The following is a 19829-nucleotide window of genomic DNA, read 5'->3' as shown; positions in this document are numbered from 1 at the left end:
TCTTCTCATCAGCACCTGGCCAAATGCAGCTCTTCATCTTTTCTTTTTGCTGCTTTCTGTTGTTTATGCTTTGTCCAGGAGCATCATTTATAAAATCCCTCTTTCCATTTCCTTAGTTTACTGGGCAAAGCAAGGTTTGTGCATGTGCTTGGAGCGTTTCTGCAAGGGAGATCCATGAGCTTTTATGCTAGGAATTTATAAAATTATTAGAGAGAAGAAGCAATGGCAGAAGCATCCGCCTGCAGCATGGTCTCCAGCTCCCTCCTGGGTACCAATGACAACATGCTGTTTGGTGCAGTGCAGCTCGCAGAGACATCTCATGGCCAACCAATAATACTGCATTTAAACTCATCACTTAATTTTTTTAACCAACTGCTTTTCTGTGATCTCGCCTTGTCTTTCTAAACAGAGCTCATAAAATATCTTCCATGTGAAGTGTCACCACCCTGCTCCCCCAAAATACAGGCTTGGCCAAGACCTCTTCCCAATAACTCGTGAAACCACCAATCCTTCTGACTTTGATTTTTTATTTTTTTTTTTTTTCCTTGGGTTGTCTGGCAGCACACCACTTAACATCTGCAAAAAATTATCCAGGGGGAAAAAAAAAAAGTTACTAAGTGTCAGGCACAGTATTTCAAGGCTAATTTAATGTGGGCAGAAATATGCCCGGAAAAACAGGAGCTGGCTTAGCAATGCAGCCTTTTATTGCTTTGTGTTTTCCCTGGAGCACTGACCCCTCTGCACCGGCTTAGCCAGCACTGCTTTCAGTTTTGCAGAGCTGCTTGTTGTGCTTTGTGCTGAAATTTCTGCACTGGATTAATTGCTTTCTGGCAGCTTTTAAGCCATCTTTTCTTTTTGCCTTTTTGCTCCACAGCTGTGTTCAGCAAACCATTTTTTTCTCCCTTTCTGTAGGTACTGAGTGTGCTGCTGTATCAGTAGCCAGCTGAAGAATGGGCATAAAAGGCCACTGTGTGACATTTGCTCCTTGTTTCGTGCAGGTCCAGGCAGCAAAAGACTGGGCATAGATGGAGACAGAGAAGCAATCCCACTAACACTACAGATCGCCTACAGCAAGGTGAGTGCACAGGACTGGCACAGAGACAAATGGGGCAGAAAACCACTTCAGTGCTGGGCAAACATCTCTCTCTGCCAGGGACTGAGGGAGGCAAATGCTGACAGTCTGCTGGAGGACCCTGAATTCAAGTCCAGACGAGCCAAACTCAGGCTAATTGTCTACTTACTGGCTAATTGGGGGTGGCATTCCACTCCTGTTCAACCCAGTAAAATAGGGAACGTGCAGTCAGTTTCCATAGACTGAACATGTACTGGGTGCCACTTTACACTGGTGGACTTTGCTTCCAAGGAGCGATCTGCTGCTGCTCACAGCAGTCCTCCTATTTTGGTGGTCCCTTTGCAGTTATTTAGTGTTAAGCCTGGGCAATTTTTGTAAATCCAAGGTTAAATGAATTTTAATGCCTACTGAAATTTTGTGCAGCTCCAGGTAATTCCAGATCTGAGCTAGTTCAGTCAGATGGTTAGGGGTGGGAGGCAGGGTAACATCAGCCTGGAGTGTGGCATCTCACGGGCTTTGGTTGGTCTCTGCAGACAGCCATCAGTGGAAGAAGTCACTGGAATGACGTTGAGAAGGTCTGCACGTCTGTCAACCTTAGCAAAGCCTGCAAGAAGTATGAAGAACTAGGTGGGTAAAGGTGGTCTTTGTGGCTTTGCATAGGAACAATGGGAGGGACTGGTGGAGCAAGAGGACACTGTGGATCTTCTAGCTGGAGCAAAGCAGGGATGTGTGAATGCAGGAGAAAATACATGGAAGGTGCCTGGTGTTCCCTGAGGTATACTGTAGTCCTTGGCTGTCTTTAGCACCACATCAGGGATGAAGGCCATTTGATTTCCCATTGTCCGAAAGCTTCCAGCCAGAGAAATGGGATGTCCATTCGGGACAGGGCTGGGACAGTCCAAACAGCAGGATGGTCACTGGAGAGTGGTGCTTTCCAGAGCAACGCTCTTTCAGTAAGGAGAAGGAGAGACAGGTAAAACTGTTGTTAAATGAAGTAGGACCCAAGGGAGAGGCTGCTTGTCCTGCCGTCTGCAGCAGCTTTCAGCAGGCTCTTGCTAAGCTGATGCTTCAGCCTGTTTTCTTTCCTGCAGCTCAGAGATAGCTGGCTGCCACATGATTTTGCTTCATAAGTTGTTTTTTTTTCTAATCAAGTTTCCAATGGGGTATTAATAAGGCTTTGAGCCTTTTAAAAGCAGCAAGGTTTTTAGTCTAGTGTATATTTAGAAGCAATATCTGTTCATTCTTGCTTAAAAACTGCTGTTTTGGCCATCAGACACCCAGTTCTGAGTAAACTGAGAGGTTTTTTTTAGTTCCTCTCTCCTTGTGTGCTTTGTGTCTGGTAGGTATGTGGTTTGTGAGCAGCAGTCCAGGCAAACGGGTGACCTGCCAAAGAGGAGACAGCTCCTACATGTCTCACAGAGCTCGACTTAAACCTCTATCCCTCCTCTTGCTACCTCATCCATGAAGCCTTGCAGACAACTCTGGAAAAAAGCCAGTGGGAATTAATTTCTCACCTCCTCTATACATTTTGAGTTGGGTGTTTCTGTGCTAGTTCAGGACCTTTGCTTGTGCTGCCAATGCTGTGGGTTTGCTTCAGGGGGTGTCCTCAGTTCCCCATTGGGGAGAAGCTTCTCCTTCATGAATCTCTTCTTTCAATGGAAAGCCAGTCGCCTTGATTGTCTCCACTGGTTTTCACATTCAGCAGTTTGACCACAGGATGTCACTGTAATTCCAGACACGAAAAAGCATCTCCAGGTGGACTGCAGGAAAGGCCACGCTGGGAGAGCTAGAATTTCCTTGCGACAATGGGCCAATGGGTTTTCTCCTGTTTAGGTCCTAGGATAGTTACATTTTGCTGCTTTGTTTGGAAAGCAGTTGGAAATTACTCTGAAATTTACCTCTGTCTCTCTGATTGCTTTCTTTTTATGTAGGTTAGCATTGGGGAAGGAATATTGTATTTTCCTTGACAGTGGGGTCCTGCTGAGAACCACTGCCTCTGGGATGCTTTGAGGGGTGGAGGGACCACTTGGGTTCCCACCAGTGGCCCAGAAGCCCCAAGTGATAACAGTTTTCTTTTGTTACAGCCTCAAAGACAGAGTGTCTCAACTTGACCATGACAGAGGTAGTCAAAAGGCAGAACTCCAAATCCAAAAAAAGTTTCAATCAGGTAACTCAAATCATGGTGCTTTTACACTTGGTAACAGGATGTCAGCCTGACTCAGCTGGGAGGGAAGCAGGGCAGGAGACAGTAGCTCCTTGGGGGATCTGTTTGCTGTTGGCCACCAGACCTGCTTTAGGGCTGCCCACCTCCCCTGCTCTCCTTCCCTGCACAGGGATAATGCGCTGATCATGGCAGCTCCCTCATTTGAACTCTTTTTCTATCAGCAGATCAGCGTGTCCCAGATAAAAGTAGACAAGGTGCAGATTATCGGTCTCCAGTCCTCCTTCGCCGTGTGTCTGGACCAGGATGAGCAGAAGATCCTGCAGAGTGTCACCAGGTAGGAACTGCAACGTGGCCAGCCGCCTGCTGCAGTCAGCACTCCTGGGATGGTGCATCCTGTGCGTAAGGACTCGTCCATGAAACCGCTGGGGGACGAGGTCCTGAGCACCATGGTGGATCTATGCCAGATGCCCAAGCTGGGTGATACAGCTCCAAGCTCTGTAGTGCAGCTGAGCTCGGGTGAGATGGATGGTTCTGCTCAGATCCCAGCAGTAGTTTACCTTCAAAACTGCCACAGTCTAAAGGGTGGTTCCCAGTCAACTGTTGAACTCTGTAAAGACAGCTCTTTCAGCAAGACCAGTCATAAGGCAGAGGAAAGCTATGCAACTTAAATGAGGTGTTTGAAAAGTGCTGGGCATATGAGCAGAGCCTTCAACTTCTAAACTTCATTTGGGTTCTCCACCACTTTTGGCATACCCATTGCAGAAGGAACCCATGATCTTCATGGGAGGGACTGGGGTAGAGCAAGAATTGTTCATTTGACTGTTCATCCAGCAGTTATGTCCCTAGGGCATCAAGTTGGCTCCCCAGGTGATGGAATTTGAAAACTCACTGTAGACAACATAATTGCATGAGCACAAACAGATCAAACCAGTTGATCCACAAATCTTAAAAATGTGCAAGCATTTTAATTTCTCCCTCAGAGAGAGCAGAACTTTGCAAGGTTATGCTGCCTCCAATGGAAAAAGATTTTGGATCTTATTTCTTAAATAACCCCAAAGAGAAGTGTTTTACTTAACTTGTTTGTTGTGCAACTCAGGGGGCCGGTGGGAGAGTTCAATGCATGAAATGGAAAAGGAGCTAATTCCCTCTCTCCAAAACTCGGGGGATGCAAAAGTTCTCATTTTCCCTAATGAGTTTCAGAAATTACTTTTTGTGAATGCTTCTGCTCTAGGTCCCAATCTGAGCCAGCTTAAAGACCTGAACTCTCAGCACTCATACTCCAGTCCTGTTAAAGACTGCATTGATTCCTGTTTGCAGATATTTCTGCTGCACCTGAGGACTGTGATTCTCAGCCACACACCTTACTTATAGCTTGGTTTCTTTTTGTTCCCTTGCAGGTGTGAGATCTCTGTGTGCTACAAACCCAGGGACAGTGATCTCTCTGCACTGAGAAGGTCCTCTTTGCCTCTTCAGGACCCCTCCGAGTTTCATTCTCTCCTGTGTTTACCCATTGCCACCTTCAGTGGAGCACTGCCGTAGAAGAACCCTGTCCTCTCAGACCAGACTCCCATCCAACACCAATATAGGCTCAGAAAAAGGAAGCTGACTGTTGTCCTTTGGGCTGGAGACCCAGCTGTTCTTGTCCAAGACATCCTGCAGCCAAAGCGTTAGTGTGGCTGAGCTGCTCCTGGTCTGGGCTTAGCCCATCCTTGGGAAATGGGAACATTGGTGTTGTGTTCTGGTATCTCTCAGGGTTCCTCAGCAATGGGAGGAAAGTGGTTTTCTTGAGATGTCCACCTGGTTCAGCAGACTGTCAACACCGGCATTGAGAGGGCAAGGCAAGGACAGTGATATTTTCCTGCCAGCAAATGGTGCTGTGGCTGTATTTGACAGTGACTGCAAGGCCACTGTGATCTGGGGGAAGATCATGGGGGGACATTTTGGAAAATTAATGTCCTTGGCTGAGTGGTGGTAGGGGGCCTTCAATGCATGTGGAGTTGCAGATCACCCAACTGATGTCCTGATGGCATTTCACCTGTGACAGGTTGAGGATGCTCAGGACAGTTCTTTGGGGACAGGCTTTCTCAAGGTTTCCTTTAAATTATGAAGGTTGGGTGTCTTGCAGAGAAACAGTGCAGAGCAGAGCAACCCAGCTGAGGCCCAGAAAGACCCCAGCATGGGTTGTATACTGCTGCTTCCGTTCCAGTGAATTGAGTGCAATAGGCCATACCAGGGCATGGAGAGCTTGTCATGTTTTTACTGTAAATCCAGGGCTTGCAGGAGATGAACTTCCAATTTCTGCAGAATTTCTGAGTCCACCCATGAGATGTACTCACTGTTCAGCCCACGTTCTTGCATCCCGCTTCCCAGCACTGTACGCTAGAGACATCCCAGTGGCTGAATCCTCAATGGTTGCTTGAAATATGGCAGGAACCATGCTCACACTCATAGGAGGGAGGGAATTACTAGGGAAACCACTAGGATTGCCTTAAGCTCACCTGAAGAGGCAGCTTTGCTAGAGAAGGACCCAGCACCAAAAACACTAGTGAAGCTTGCAAGCGACAATAGGATTTGAGATTCTCCCTTCCCTGCAAAGAGGCTTTCCACCCTCTTCCTTCTCTCTGCAAGGCTGTAGGTACAGAAAGGTGCAATATTTGGGGGTATTTAGAGGTATTCTGACCCCGTGAGCAAAAAAAAATGAGACTAGTTTCATAGCCATCAAGCTGTTCCTCAGTAGTTTTTGGTGATTGCACTAATGGTAACAGGCAGAAGAGCATGCTGCCTGTTGCAGGCTAAAAGGATCTTGATGCCGAGGACATGTGCTCCCTGTAAACATCTAGAAGGGACCCCTAATACTGGTGGGGACTGCAGGGCTCAGCCACAGCGTGATCAGTTCAGTGCGGGTCCTTTGATCCTCCAGAAAACAGGACCTGGTCAGCTCTTAGCACTAGTTAGAACATGGTTGGGCTCTGTCCCCAAGGGCTGGTGGCAGAGCAGCAGTGTCATTTGAGGTTAAATCTGCCAGAAAAAGGGCCAGAGCCCCTGGGGCTTCGGTTGTCTCGGAGAAGCGTGGGTCAGGTTTGTCTGCTGGATTTCTCTACATCGCTCCTGGAAGTGTTTGGGGGATCCCTCCTGTGCCGTCAACTCTGATCCTGGCCCCATTGGCTGCTGGACCTGCTTTCTGTTCCCACTGCCTCTCTTGTTTGGGGACAGCTTGGTCTGGGCCCAGTGGTGAATATCTTGGGTTAAGAAGGTGCTAGCTGGCTCTTTGGTGTCCTCAGCAGCTCTGGATGCAGCTTCTGCCAATGGCCAGAGATGAGCAAAAACGAGATGTGAACGTGCTCCCGAGGCCTCTGTGCTTCATCCTTCTACTTGAATAAACCATCCCAAGGATGGTGTTGCCTTGTGGACTCCAAGAAAAGACCTTCATGTGGGGCGAAGCATCACTTGAACATAAGCAGGCGCTCTGGCTCCACCGTGATGCGAAGCCGGCTTGGACTCCTGGCAAGCACCCGTCTTCCCCGGCCACCCACCAACTCCACGAGCACCCGTCTTTTCCTATGTGCATGGAGCAGCGTCCATCCCTTGCTCACAGTATGGACTTGGCAGGGACACCAAGACACTGGTCATGGTGGGCTGTCCCCTTGCTCGCAGAGTGCCTGCGGGGCGATGTGGGCGCGTGCTCTGAGGTCGCTGCTGTGCACTTCTGCACATCAGTATTTTAAGTCCAATAGGCTCAATGGATCAGACAGATTTTAAGAGCTCTTTCCATGCACTTGGAAAACGTTTTCCCACTGACTTTTCATTTCCCAAACAGGTTTGTGTGCGTCTTCTCAAATGGGGCTGAAATTTGATGCTGGTTTTTTTGTTTAATACTTTAAAATAGCACCTTATCCTGTCAAAACATTGCTATTTGTGATCTTGATATCCGTGGCTAAATATATCCCTGCCGCTGTTAATGATATAACCTCTTTGGTTTCAGCTGGCCCTACAGAAATACTAGAGAGGAGAATTTCCATCTCATAGAGAAAAACAAGCACAAACTCTAGGGACTCATAATCCTGGCTAAGGTTTTGACCTCTGATGCTTTCTGGAAATGGAAGAAGTCTGAGGTTCTTTCAGGTCATCTTTGTACATATGTGCAGCCTCACCAAATCTGTGTAATGTCTGTGCTGATCTGTAAAATACTGTTCAAAGAACTTTTTAAGTAATTGTAAAATATTAAATGTTGATTTATTTCGAGTACAAATATAGAGTTTGAGTCAAGTAATTCCTGAGCAGGCGAGAGGTGCAGGGGGAGGCTCCGTATCTCCAGGAGGAGAGCAGAGAGCACAGGGTCCTTTGCAGAGTAGCTGACCTGAGAGCAGGAAATGGCTCGTAAAGTCATTATGTTCCTCAGCTTGGTCCCAGAGGGCACGACAGGGAGACTTGCAGAGGTTAATTGAGCTGCTTCTGTTCTGTGAGCAAAAAGGTTTTGATGTTGTAAATCCAAAATTGGCTTCATGCTGGATTAAGGAGAACAGAAACTAGCAGAGCTTGTGTGTGCAAGGTGAAATCTGTGCATACCTTTCCTTTCTAGGAGGCTCCTTGACCTTTGCTGTGATGCTTTGTAGAGAAATACGAGAGTTATGCCAAGAGCTGGGTGCCTGGCAGCTCCTGGGGCTGTGGGCAAGGTCCAGCTCCAGAGTGCACAGCAGAGCCCTGGGACGAAGGGTGACTGCTTGGGGGCAGCAAGTTTTTGCCCAGCAGCTGGGTATTACGGTATTTGTGACTTGGAAATCTCTTCTGCATCTTTGGGGATGCAGACTTTGGAGATGGAGCTGTTGCTACTGGAAGTACTCTGAAATATGAAATGACACTTGCAAATGTTTAACTGTCTCCAGTGTCACCTTATCTTCCTGTGGATATTCAAGGAAAGAGGCTTAGCTGGTAGGTGTGAGGTGTCATAATCAAATAAATAACATGGGAAGAGTCAGCTTAGCTCAGATGAGCCAAAAACCAGATGAGAATAACTTTTGTTAATCAGCACTTTGTTTTATGTATTAATTTTTCCACTCTGTTTAGAGAATAACAAAACGTGTTTTTTAAAATAAAAAGAAAAGGGTCTTTTGAAAAGGCAAATAAGGAAAATACTTTATTTTCCAAGATGGAATCATAATCTGCTGTTGTTTGTTCTCAACAACAAAAAAACCGCCCAAACCCTAAACCACAAATCCCCCTTCCCTGTTCTTTTCTTTTTAAAAAGAAAAGTGGAAGGAGGCAGGTGCATGCTTAAATCCAAAGCAGAAAGAAATTACTTTGTTCTAAAACGTGCATGACGAAAAGTTTAGGATTGAGGCTCAAGTCTCATCCTTGAAGTGCTGCATAGCTAAGGGTTTTGGTTTTGTAAGTACAAAAGATTTAGCAAAGAGCTGCTGATAAAATAAGCAAGGCTGGATTAAGGCTAGACTATTTAACAAAACTAGTTTTGCTTCTTGTAGTTTTGCTTCTTAGTCAAATCAACTCAACAGGGCTTTTTGCAACTCTGACAGCATCAAAGGTGAGCTGCTCTGTGGCCCATCTGTGTCTGTGAGAGATGGGAAGACATTGGATAAGGTGTGTTCAGTGTTTCAGGCTGGGAACACCAACTTATGTTGGCTTCCCGAATGGGATAGGTTTTAGCAAAAAAAAAAAAGTGCCTTGGGGTTTTCGTATGTGTTAATTTACCAGGGTGCAGTGGCAGTTTCAGATAGTCCCCTGCTCTGTCAGGGGTTGTCACCCTACAGCCACTTCAGCTGAAGTTGCTGGACTCAGCACAGCTGGAGTGGGACATGCTCCACTGCCGGGGAGGTGGGACATGGAGCTGTGGTGTGGGGACTTCTCACCACCCATCATCAGTAGTGACCCTCCATCCTCCACTCTTCTCCAATGGCACTTTGTGCATAGGTGCTCCTCATCGTTACCGGTGTGATCCCCACGGCTTCTCGCTGTCGGCTCCACAAGGAGCCATCTTGGTGTGGATGCCTGTGTCGGGTACCAGTGTGCCACAGGAGGTGGTTGAGAGCTGGGTCGACACCCCAGAGCCACCGTGGCTCAGTGCTGGCAGAAAGCACAAAGCTTAGTGCATACAGGCAACGTCGGTCAGGTTGCTTCAAGGTCCAGGCAATGTTTGAATAGCTTCAGGGATGGAGGTGTTCTAGTGCACGAGGTGAAGAACAATGTGATCCAACACCCATCCAGAGAAGGGGTCCTTAAGTGGCCATTCCTGATCTGGCAGCTAATTAGAAATATACAGAATGAATTAGCATGGATAGGCAGGAATGCGATTGCCTGTCCTGGATTCACTGTTGCAGGGTTTAAGATACTTCCCTAAAAGTTAGAAAACACACGCGCCCTCCTCTTCTGGCAGGTGGGGCAATTGAACCCACTTCCATGGTCCATGTAGACCATCAAGTTGTTTGAAGGGAGACATTGCTGTGGGACATGACGAATGCTCCCAAATAATGACAGCTGTATCTTGAAGCATGTTGGGTGAGGGAAAAACACGTTCATTCCTAAATGTGGTCTGTTTAGACTGATTTTTCTTTAGCTTTACTGTCATGTTGGGGAAAAATTTTGTTTGCAAAGTTCACGTGGTCTGCCAGAGGCGAGCAGAGGTCTGTCAGGCCCAGAATGAGGACGGCTGCCTGGAGAAAGCTGGAACCTGCACCCAGGCTTGGTGTGCTGGGACAAAAATAGCCCAAGCATTTGGTTGGCGATGGGGCACTTCACCTGGGCATAGGGACCTGCCCACAGGCTTGTGCAGCTTGGCACCTTTGGTCCCTTCCTCGTGCTCAACTAGTCTGCTGGAGTTGCTGGGGAAAACCTTCCTCTTGTACTTTTGTTTCCTGGTAGAGAAACGTGTAGTTTAATGGGTGGCATTTCTAGGTGCTCCGCTGCAAGAGACCAGCAGATGGGGGACAACATGGGGCATGGAAGCCCACAAGAACCTGGGGATTTGGGTTATGGGACCTGAATTGGCTTGTTTCCAGGAGATCTCTTACAAGGAGGTATTTCAAAGGTGCTCATCTGTTCTCTCAGCTGTAGCAAGAGATAGCAAAGAGCAGAGTCAGGCTTCCCGGCAGCTCTCAGTCCCTGCATACCATTACACGATTAAGATTAATGTACCCAGGGTGTCTCCTTGGTTAGAGGTCACAGCCCCACAAGCACCGTCCCCTCCTTTCTGGCTGCCTGTCTGCTCCCATGGCTGCATCTTAAATTACCTTCAGCCAAAGCAGAGGTACCTGGGGACGACTCAGGTCCCCCAGGCAGGGTTGGCAGCTGGCGAGCCCCGAGCTTGGCTCCCTGCCTGCGGGTTGGTGACGGGCTAACTGAGCCACAGCACGACGGCCAGATTCAGCCCTCCACCAGTGACGGGATCTGCCTGACCCAGAGGGGTTTATTGAGACACCCACCAATAATCCAGCACTTTCAGAAGAAAAGGGAGAAGGGGAAGAAAATCCAGGGAATATCTTCTGCTGCCAAATTCCCTCCCCTAGTTCCCTCTTGCGGCTGCAGGTTTCTGGGCTGGTAGATCAGGCTGTTTCCCATGTGCATGATTTAGCTGCTTTTACAGGTACCTGTAAAGTAGACAAGATTGGAAATTTCTGTGAATTTTGCTAATTTCTTAGGAGTTTTGGCCAGCACCCATGACTGAAAAGGGCATCAGACTCCCTGTTTGTCTCAGGACTGACCTTTGCTCAGGACTAACGAGAGCAAATCTGGACAAGTGAAATATTTCTGGGCTGCAGGCGGGTTTTTCTCTCTCCTGGCAATGCCTGCTGCTCCACTGTCCTTATCTTACTTGTGCTAATCAATGATCAATTAAAAGTTAACAAGGCTCCCTGTGCCTGCATGAGGAGCAGTTTTCCTAGCAGGGAAAATTAACTTGAGAACAGTAATGGTGTGCTAACGATGCAAAGTTGCATAATTATCAGTGTGTTTGGATGCAGCACGGGTCTTAGAGCCTGTATGCCTGTGCCAGTTGGTGCAGACAGCTGACTGTGGGAGGAACGGGGTGGGCTTTTCTGTGCCAATCCTGAACTCGCCTTCTTCCAATATTCACCTCTGTGCCCTTGTAATTCCCTCTCCTCTCTGTAGGCACCTCCTCTGCAGCACTCGCAGAAAGGAATGCAAAGGCTAAGGGGTTGCAGCCAGAGCAAGTACATCCAAAAACTGAACTCCAAATCAAAGCAAGCATGAAAAATATTTTTTGGTGTTTATCCATCTCTAGGATAACCAAAACTTGGGCTTGACTGCATAAAACTTTCTGGACAGCAGTGGGCCAGTGTAATGCAGTGTATTTAGCTGGTGTTTCCATCCGCAGAGAAGACCTCAAGCAGGGTGGCTCAGCTAGTCAAACACTCTTTGTCCTCACAAGGACTACTCCTGCTTCTGGTAATGTCTGCTCTTACATCAGGTCTCCTGTCTGATCACTCTATGGCCAAAGCAATTCTCTTCTTGTTGATTCAGTCTCCCACTGGCTTAGGAAGCTGAACGGCTGGTGAAAAGGTCCAGACCTGGTGTGGCTGGCACCAGGGAGCGTATGCGAACATTGTTTTCTGTGGTGATGAGATGTAGATTGGCTCAGTCCACCTTGCCCGTGCACTGACGATTGCAGTGACTTTCTAGTAGATACCCATGAAGTGCAGGCTGAGATGTTGCTCCTGTAATCAGAAATCTGGGGAGGGTCTGTCAGGATACCTGGGACCTGGGTCCACACTCCGGTCTACTGGGAGATCTTTGCTGATGGCAGGCTCTGTCCCATCTCCCAGGAGTGGGTCACGCAGTGCTGCCCCTCTGCACTGCCTGTGGGCACTGGCTGAGTGCTGACTTGCAGGGAAAAAATGAGACCCTGAATCATCAGTACTTTCCCTGTGCAACAGTGCACGTTTTTTCCAATAGTTGTTCTCTGTGTTGACTTACTGTCAACTGTGGCCCAGGTTAAACTGCTTGAGGACAGAATGCTCTTGTGAGAGGTTCCTAGAAGAAAGTTGAGCCCATTGAGGGTTTTCCTGCCCAGGTGGTCAGCTGAACTGTAATCCTAAAGACATTGATTAAATTTTTGCTGCTGTCTTATGGCTAGTTTTAATGGTGCACTGGGTACAAGAAGCGATGGGGTAGATCCAGTTGTGGTGGCGAATGCAGCACTCTGCAGCCAGTCCCTGGAAATTGGGCAACGGGTGAAAGAAAGGACTGAGTGCACACAACGTCTCATATCTCTCTGTGCTCCAGACCATCATCAGAACCCCTTCCTGCCATGGACTGGGTGACTGAGAGCTGTGTGGTTCCTCCGAGATGTGACACACTGGAACCATCGCAAACAATCTGGGTAGAGGTGAGATTGAGCGACAGCTGAGATTTCCTCCTCTGTTTAACTTTACAGCCATCGCAAAAGGAAATACGTGCTAATCTTTAGTTAGAAGCCAACCTCTTCCCGTTCTAAGGAGCCATCTGTACTTTAACATGTGACTCAAGGCTGTGTGTAACCAAGACCGTTTGGGTAATTGTGCCAGTCCCACAGGCCAAAAACTGCCCAGATGTAGGAGGAGGGTTGAAGCCTTAAAAAACTGGGGAGGATGCTGGTGTTCACGATGCTTTCTCTGCTTGCTTGCTGAAGGAAGAGCAGAAGAGGCATCTATCCCGATCAGAAATCGCCCAAGGAAAGACACTTTGTTGAGGAGAAATGGACCTTGTGGCCTGGGCTGGGTGCAAGCAAGGGTGAAGATGTCTGGCTTCTACCTTGTCTCTACTCTTCTGTTTCCTGGAAGCCATCAGTAAGGAGCAACTTGCCTCATGCTCCTGTAAGTTTTTGTGGGACCAAGCTGAGGTGCTCCAGCAGCCTTCCCATTCTGTCCTCTGCCCCTGGGATGCTCAGGACAAATTACCTCCATTGCAATGAGTGAGTAGCCTGGTGGGCTGTGTGCTGAGGACTGGAGCCCATCACTGCGGCTGGGCTACAGGTCCCCTTGTCCCCTTCCCCCCCCAGCTTGGCCATGGTGGCTGGGTTGGGCAGTGGGGCTCCTTCCCCTTTGACAAGGAGCATGCCCAATGCAGGATGGAGGAACAGACTGATCCTACCTTGCCCTCCATCCCTTTCTTCCTAGGTATGGCTCTGAGCAACCATGTGAGTATTAGCTGGAGCCTGGAGGTCCCTTGGTGGAGATGGGCACCCACCAGGTGGACACAGCCCATAAGTCATGCTCTTCACTGACAGGCAGAGTGGGTGTAGATAACAGCTGTTGGTCGGTGATTGCAAAACAGCTAAAGGAGGTTGTGATATCTTTGTGTTTCTCACTTTCTATTAGAATGTGTTTACAAAAGTTTAAGTCAGTGAGAGATATTTTCTGAACTCTCCCGGTATGACTATGTGTCTAAATATGCAAGCCGTGGGACTCGGGTCTGCATGAACTGAGTTGTCTGTTAGTTATTTTAAAGCCTTTGAATACCCCTTGTGCATAAAACCATGCCAGGAAGTATACATAACTGTATTTATCCATCTACCTGCTTATCTCTACCTATCAATGAATCATTTGTATAACATACATATTCAGCTTGTGTGTATGTATACGCATATATGTGCTGTAATATAAATGATGCACTGCACGTTTCTTTTTAGCATAAAAAATAGTTCCACAAACTTTCTATGGTGAAAAAGTATAGATACGTGTGTGGGTCTGTGTGCAGTGGGAACCTTTGTTACTTAAACAGTTCCACTGCTGCCAGGTATATAATTAAGTATAGTATGTAATATGGTACAGATAGATACGGTTTGGTTATTAACACATGGTGGCCAGATAGAGCAGGTAGGTGCGCATGCATAGGCGTGCTCTTTATGTAAAGTTTCTCTTTCAATAAACCTTTGAAAACAAAAGAGAAATCTAAGCAGCCCCTTGCTCTGTGAGCAGCCGCAGCCTGCAGCGAAAAACCTCGAACCGTGAAGGTTTTGCTCTAGCACACTCTCAGCTCTCCCCGCAGGCGGGATGTAGGTGGGGGCCACGTTAGTCCCGTGGGTGCTTGGGGGCAGAGACGCCTGCACCCACGGCACCATTAACCGCAGCCAGCCCCACGCGTGTGGGGGCTTGGTGCTTCCTCACCCCGCGGAGACGCCCTGGAGGAGCTGCCTCATCTCTCGCCGAGACTGCTAGGGTGTTCCCACAGTGGAGGGGGAAGAGGAATTTTGGCTGCCAGCAGATGGAGCGGATTGAAAAAACTGGGAAAATAACTTAAGGGTAAAGGCGCAATCATTACATTGTACAGTGCTAGAAAGAGATGCTTCAGCTATTCCTCCCAAATTCTGTTTTTTCTCTGGGGAATTTTTAAGCTTCATTTGTCATGATTTTTTTTATTTTTCCTTTGCGGTTTTCTCCTGCCTGTCTTCTTTTCCCAGCTCTCCATCCCTGGCTTTAAAAAGCACCAAGAAATAAAATCCCAAAGGTGTTGAACTTTACGAAAAAGATCCCCAGCAGTGAGGAAATGGGAAGAGAAAAAGGCAATAGTAAATTAATAAAATAGTTTGTCATGTTGTTCATGTGTTTAAAACAAACCTGTTTTACATAGTTGTGATGTCCCTGTTTAAGAAATGTGGAGCTGCTCTGGGAAGCACGGACAGACCTAGCTGGGATGGGTCAATGCCAGTGAAGGGACTCCAGTGCGAAAATTCTTAATGACTACAAAGGTGAGAGAGAGTGGTTAGTATCAACAAACACTTTTGCTTCTTCAGGAGGCAACTTTCTGTATCTTTGATAGCGTCAGCAATCCCTCGCTTTCACTGGGTGACATCAGTAGATCTCCCCATGGTTGACCCAAGAGGACAATATCATTTTCCTCATCCTACACGTGCAGATCATCCCATTGTGGAGGAAGAGAAGGACATATGGTGCCCAACCCTCCTGGCTAAGCTGAAAGCTCCTCACTGACCTGTTATGAGGAGGACATAGCTGAGGTGCTGGGATGAAAGCAGGTGACAAACAGCAAACACAGGAGCATCTCAGCATTAGGAAAGGAAAAGGAGACACTGGGCTCCAGGAGCACGACAGCAACATACGTTCACCCTGTGAGCATGTTAGCAGTGAGAGAAAGACAAGGAAAAGCTGCTCAAGTTCTTGCTGGAGAGGGAGAGCTATCTGTGGATGATGTTGAAAGTGTTAAAGGCATGTTTGCATGAACTGGGAAAAGCCCAGCTGGGAGCTGGTGGCTTCAGTATAACTGTCAGCCGCAGGGCCAGGTCCCCTTACGCAAGGTAGGTAGGTGCACTCAGGAATGTTAAATGCTTTAAATCACCTGACATGAAGAAATTACTGCCGAGGTGCTTTGAGACTCAGCTAAGGGCTCCCTCTTGCAGTGACTTTTGGGAATGGGTGGAGAAAAAGTGAGGTTGCAAGACCGGAGAAGGACAAGTGAAGGATGAGCCTTTAGAACAGGGGAAGGAGCTAGAGCTCTCTTAGCTTAATTCAACTGCTGGGAAAATGCCAGCACAAACCAACCAACCCTTTTCAAGTACTTGGAAACAACAGGGAGGTGAAAGATTTGTCAGAACCAAACTGAGTTTAAGCTGATGTGATTTTGCTCCTGTGGCAGCACAACAAACCCTGAGGACATCGAGGAGCCGTCTGAGCCTGGTGGAGTTTCTGCCACCACCTCTCCTGTGCTGCCTGTAAGGGAACTGGGGAAACGCAGACCTGGTGCATCCAGCACAAGCTGGATGGGAGACCAGTGTCCATGCCTGAGCACAGGTTCATTGCCAAGCTGGGAGGATGGAGGAAGGTGGCTGTGCAGGGCCTGTCCTGCTGGTGGGGCTTTCCAATCTATTCGATAATGAGATGGGAGATGGAGCAAAGAGCATCTGAATTACCTTCATAGGTGAGGCTGTGCAGGATGGTGACTGTACTAGAGAACTGGAATTTAAAGTGAACTGAGTTGAGTCCAGATTTTTTACCTCTCCATATGTTGCTGTTCAACAGGGACAAGCACCAATTTTCCCCTTGGAGCAGGAGCAGCTGGACAGGTGGTGGTCCTGCTGGAAAAGCTGTGGGGATGCTGGGGGTCACAAGCTGGCTCTGAGCTGCTGTATCCCACCCAGGTGTCACAGATCAGGCTTTACCAGCATAACGAGGAGCACCACTGGCATAAAAAGCCAGGTCCACCCTCTTTCCTCTGCAAACTGCCAAACGATGGATAATGTGGCCTATGAGAGGAGATGTAATGTATAGACTCAGCTGGAGACGGCTGACAATAGGGGATGTTGCAAGACACATTGAGGTTAGGCAGGGTGAATGGGCAGGGATGGCCGTGCAGGGGGAGCAGAGGTGGTCACCATGCCTTGGGCATGCACAGGGAGCTGGTTTCTGGGTCCAGCCCTGTCCTGGGATTCTCCACATAAGCAAGCCTTGGGATTAAGCAACAACCTGCCCCTTTCTCTGCCTTACGCAGCAGGTTGGAAGCTTAAGAAGGATTTCAAAAGCCCTGCTTGTCTATCCTGAAAAACAACTGTAGAAACAGCTTCTCCACTCAGCTTATCAGCTCAATGAGTGGAGCAGAGTGTCTGTGATTAAAAAGAGCTGTTTCCTGTTGCACGTTATTGCTGGCAGAACAGATAAGCTGAGGATTTGATCTCATTCCAAACCCGTCACCTTGGTACCCATGGGGGAGCTGTAAATTCTGGTAAAAAGATCCTGGGAGGTGTAAGCAGAGGGCAGCAGAAACCTATAGCCCTTGCAATTCGTTCATGCAGCACTTAAGATTTGGACAAAAATTGATCTCTCACCATTTCAAGGAGGATTTCTTCCTCAGCATGGGCAAATCACTGACACCCCCGTGCAAGCACAGGCGTGCCCAGTTCATTGGCATGAGACGGCTGCAGCACCCACCAGCAGTGCCGGACCCATTTCCTACAGGTGCCTCGAAAGTTTCCTGCTCACAAGTGGGTAACCTCGACTTGCAGTGGGTTTTTCCATCACCTGCACTGCTGGGCGGTTGTGTCGATACCAGGTGTGTAATTGCAGCCCCAAGGATAGTGGGAGCTGGTCTTTAGATGGGACAAAAAGACAAAGCTTGCTGGTTTCTTATCTGCTGTTTGCTCACACTTATCGCAATCAATTTGCTTGGATTTTTCAAACCTGTAATTAACCTGTAGGTTAGCAGTCATGTCTTCTAGTACCTGTATGGTCTTTATCAAATAAGATGACATTTTCCACCCTTGCAGGACATACTGAGACACTGCTCAGACTTGAAAAGTCCATGATTTATTATAATTATTATCTTCTGCTTGCTTCTACCTCCTTATTATGGATTTTTTTGAGACAAAAAAAAAAGTGTTGGAGATGGCTTAGTTTGGACAAATGAAAAAGGCACCTTAAAGACCATCAAACTGGCTGTTTGCTTGGCTTTCCCTCTCCCCCAAATCCCCCCATCTTCTGTATTTGCTAAAGCTGGAGTAAAAGTAGAATTCGGTTGAATTTCAGGGTGGAAAATAGAGTTGTGACATGAAAATATTGCTTGGTTTATGAACTGTTCCCTTATAAACTGTAAGAAAACCCTCCATTGACTAAAGCATTGGATATGTGGACATCTGCCAAGAGGAGGTTTCCCTGCAGGATGGGTGGTTTAGAAGGAGTGGTGCTCAAACAGCATCATCTTCTTCACACAAATACCTTTGCTTCCCTCAAAAACTCGGTTGACTTGCTAGGGGTATTATCAAAGCAGCCACGTGATGATGGAAAATTAAAGCAGGGAAAACTAAAGCATCCATGAATAGAAACCAAGGCAGGAGGAGGGGTGTCCAGAGCTCCCCTTCAACAGGAACATTTGTACCAGCTACTAGGAAGACAGTTAACTCTATCCCAGCTGAAACCAGGACAAGCAGGGGCCAAAATGGGAACCGAACATCAGCGCCACGATGGGGAGGAGAAACCCTGCTCTCCCCCGGTCCTACTTGCTGCCAGCCCTGGCATCGCCACCGGCGCTCCTTCAGCCCCGCCGGTGCCGGTGTCGAGCGAGGGGCTGCGAGGCGCCGGGGCCCCCACGTGCCACGGTGAGGTGCCGGAGCGTGACCGCCGGGAGGGAGGGAGCCAGCCCCAGCCGGTGTCTGTGCGTCACGGCCCGGCCGTTGCGCGATGTGCGTTGCGGCAGGGAGCTGCTGCCGCTGCTGGCGCCAGTTCAGGTGCCGGCAGCTGTAGTATCTCGAGTGGAGAGAGGGCTGCGTGCTGCTCCCACGGTAGGAAAGCCCCTGTCTGGGCAGCAAGTTCCCCTCTGGGCTGGAAAGCCCCTCCTGAATTAGTGCTTCAAGTGAGCTCTTTCTATTTATTTCGGGAGACAGACTTCTTCCATGTGAGAGGGATTCAGATCGGTTCAAAACTGTCGTGTATCCCATTCATGCACAGAAGCATACAAGCTTGGCCCTTTACGGTGCGCCTGTAAATCACAGACGACAGCGTTTGCAGGGACAAAGAGCTGTTTTGTACCTGGTTCATGCTGCTTGCCACGCAAGAGGTTTTCTCTCTATTTTTGTTCTTTCCTATTTTTTTTTTTTTTGGTCTTCTGACTGAAGCCTTTGTTTGAGCAGGGTCATACCTGGCTCTTCCTCTCACCGTTGCCAGCATAGGTTGGCAGAGATGCAAGGTTATCTGGGGTGACTTGGCAATTCCCCATCCTGTTCTCAGGGTGGCAGTTGGACATGTTTCAGTGTCTAATGACATCAGCTGCTAACTAGCAGCTCGTTACAGAAAATATGGAGAACCAACCCCTTCCTCCCTGTAACATGTGTTACCACAAGAGAATATGACCCTACACCCAGAGGAGGGCTAACATTGAAATCCAGCTGCTGCTATGACAAGAGATGGCATGTACAGAAAAGGCAAGAGGGGAAGGTCTCCAGAACGTCCCTTTAGCTAAGTGAATATTGGGTTGGGATCCCAAAGTTGATAGCAATGAGGGGGGTGCTGGGTGTGCGCTACAGGAACCGGCTGAGGAAACTCAGTGGCATCCTCCTTCTGTAGCTGTGCAGTAGGAGAGAGTCCAATTCTAATGAAAATGAGGGGGAGGGTGAAGGTTTGGGACCTGCAGTGGCCAGCTGAGAGGTGAGGAGCGAAAATATCCAGCAGCAGGTGGGAGATCTCAGCCTCGAAAGATGCTTGTGAAGCATCACCAAAGCAAGAGCACATCCGACAAAGGGGTGCCGTGTAGCCGGTGCCACCCTTTGCTCCTCCTTTGCAACCGCATGGGGCTCATACCCACACTTGTGTCAGTGCATGGGTTTCACAGCTCACCTTCCTGTGGCATTTGCATGGGAAACAGTATCTGTGTGGCGGTTCCTGCCTCTGTCAGGAGCTCCGGCATGCTGGGGAACTCCTGCTGAGGAAGGATGGACGCAACACGGCATCAGGACAGATGGACAGGCGGAGGACAGTAAGCTATTGAAGAGTGATGCCCAAAACCTTAGTCTGCTCATGTTGAAGAAGCTAATTCTGATGCTAGCAGGGACAAAGCTTTTGCAAACAGGGCCCCACGTGCATATTCCACAACCGTGCTGTCCACTGGGCTGGGCTGGGGGCCACTGGCGCCGCTGGGCTCTGCAGT

The 19829-nt window shown here is 48.4% G+C and overlaps 1 protein-coding gene across 3 annotated transcripts in view; it reads left to right on the top strand.

The window, feature by feature from the left end:
* PIK3R5 (phosphoinositide-3-kinase regulatory subunit 5) overlaps positions 1-7545 on the top strand; it is a 62853-nt gene extending 55308 nt beyond the window's left edge. For 2 of the 3 annotated variants that reach the window (XM_075044859.1, XM_075044860.1), the window contains exons 15-19: positions 999-1075; positions 1606-1699; positions 3157-3239; positions 3458-3570; positions 4634-7545. In XM_075044859.1, the coding sequence (XP_074900960.1) occupies positions 999-1075; positions 1606-1699; positions 3157-3239; positions 3458-3570; positions 4634-4775 (509 nt within the window). In that variant the 3' untranslated portion in view covers positions 4776-7545. The remainder of the gene's footprint in view (positions 1-998; positions 1076-1605; positions 1700-3156; positions 3240-3457; positions 3571-4633) is intronic. The other variant, XM_075044861.1, reaches the window with a different exon arrangement.
* Positions 7546-19829: the final 12284 nt, after the last annotated feature.

The sequence above is a fragment of the Buteo buteo genome, chromosome 13 (genome assembly GCF_964188355.1).
Source record: "Buteo buteo chromosome 13, bButBut1.hap1.1, whole genome shotgun sequence".
NCBI classification, from domain to species: domain Eukaryota; kingdom Metazoa; phylum Chordata; class Aves; order Accipitriformes; family Accipitridae; genus Buteo; species Buteo buteo.
Note: the sequence above shows the minus strand (reverse complement) of the source record. Positions and strands in the feature narration are given on the sequence as shown.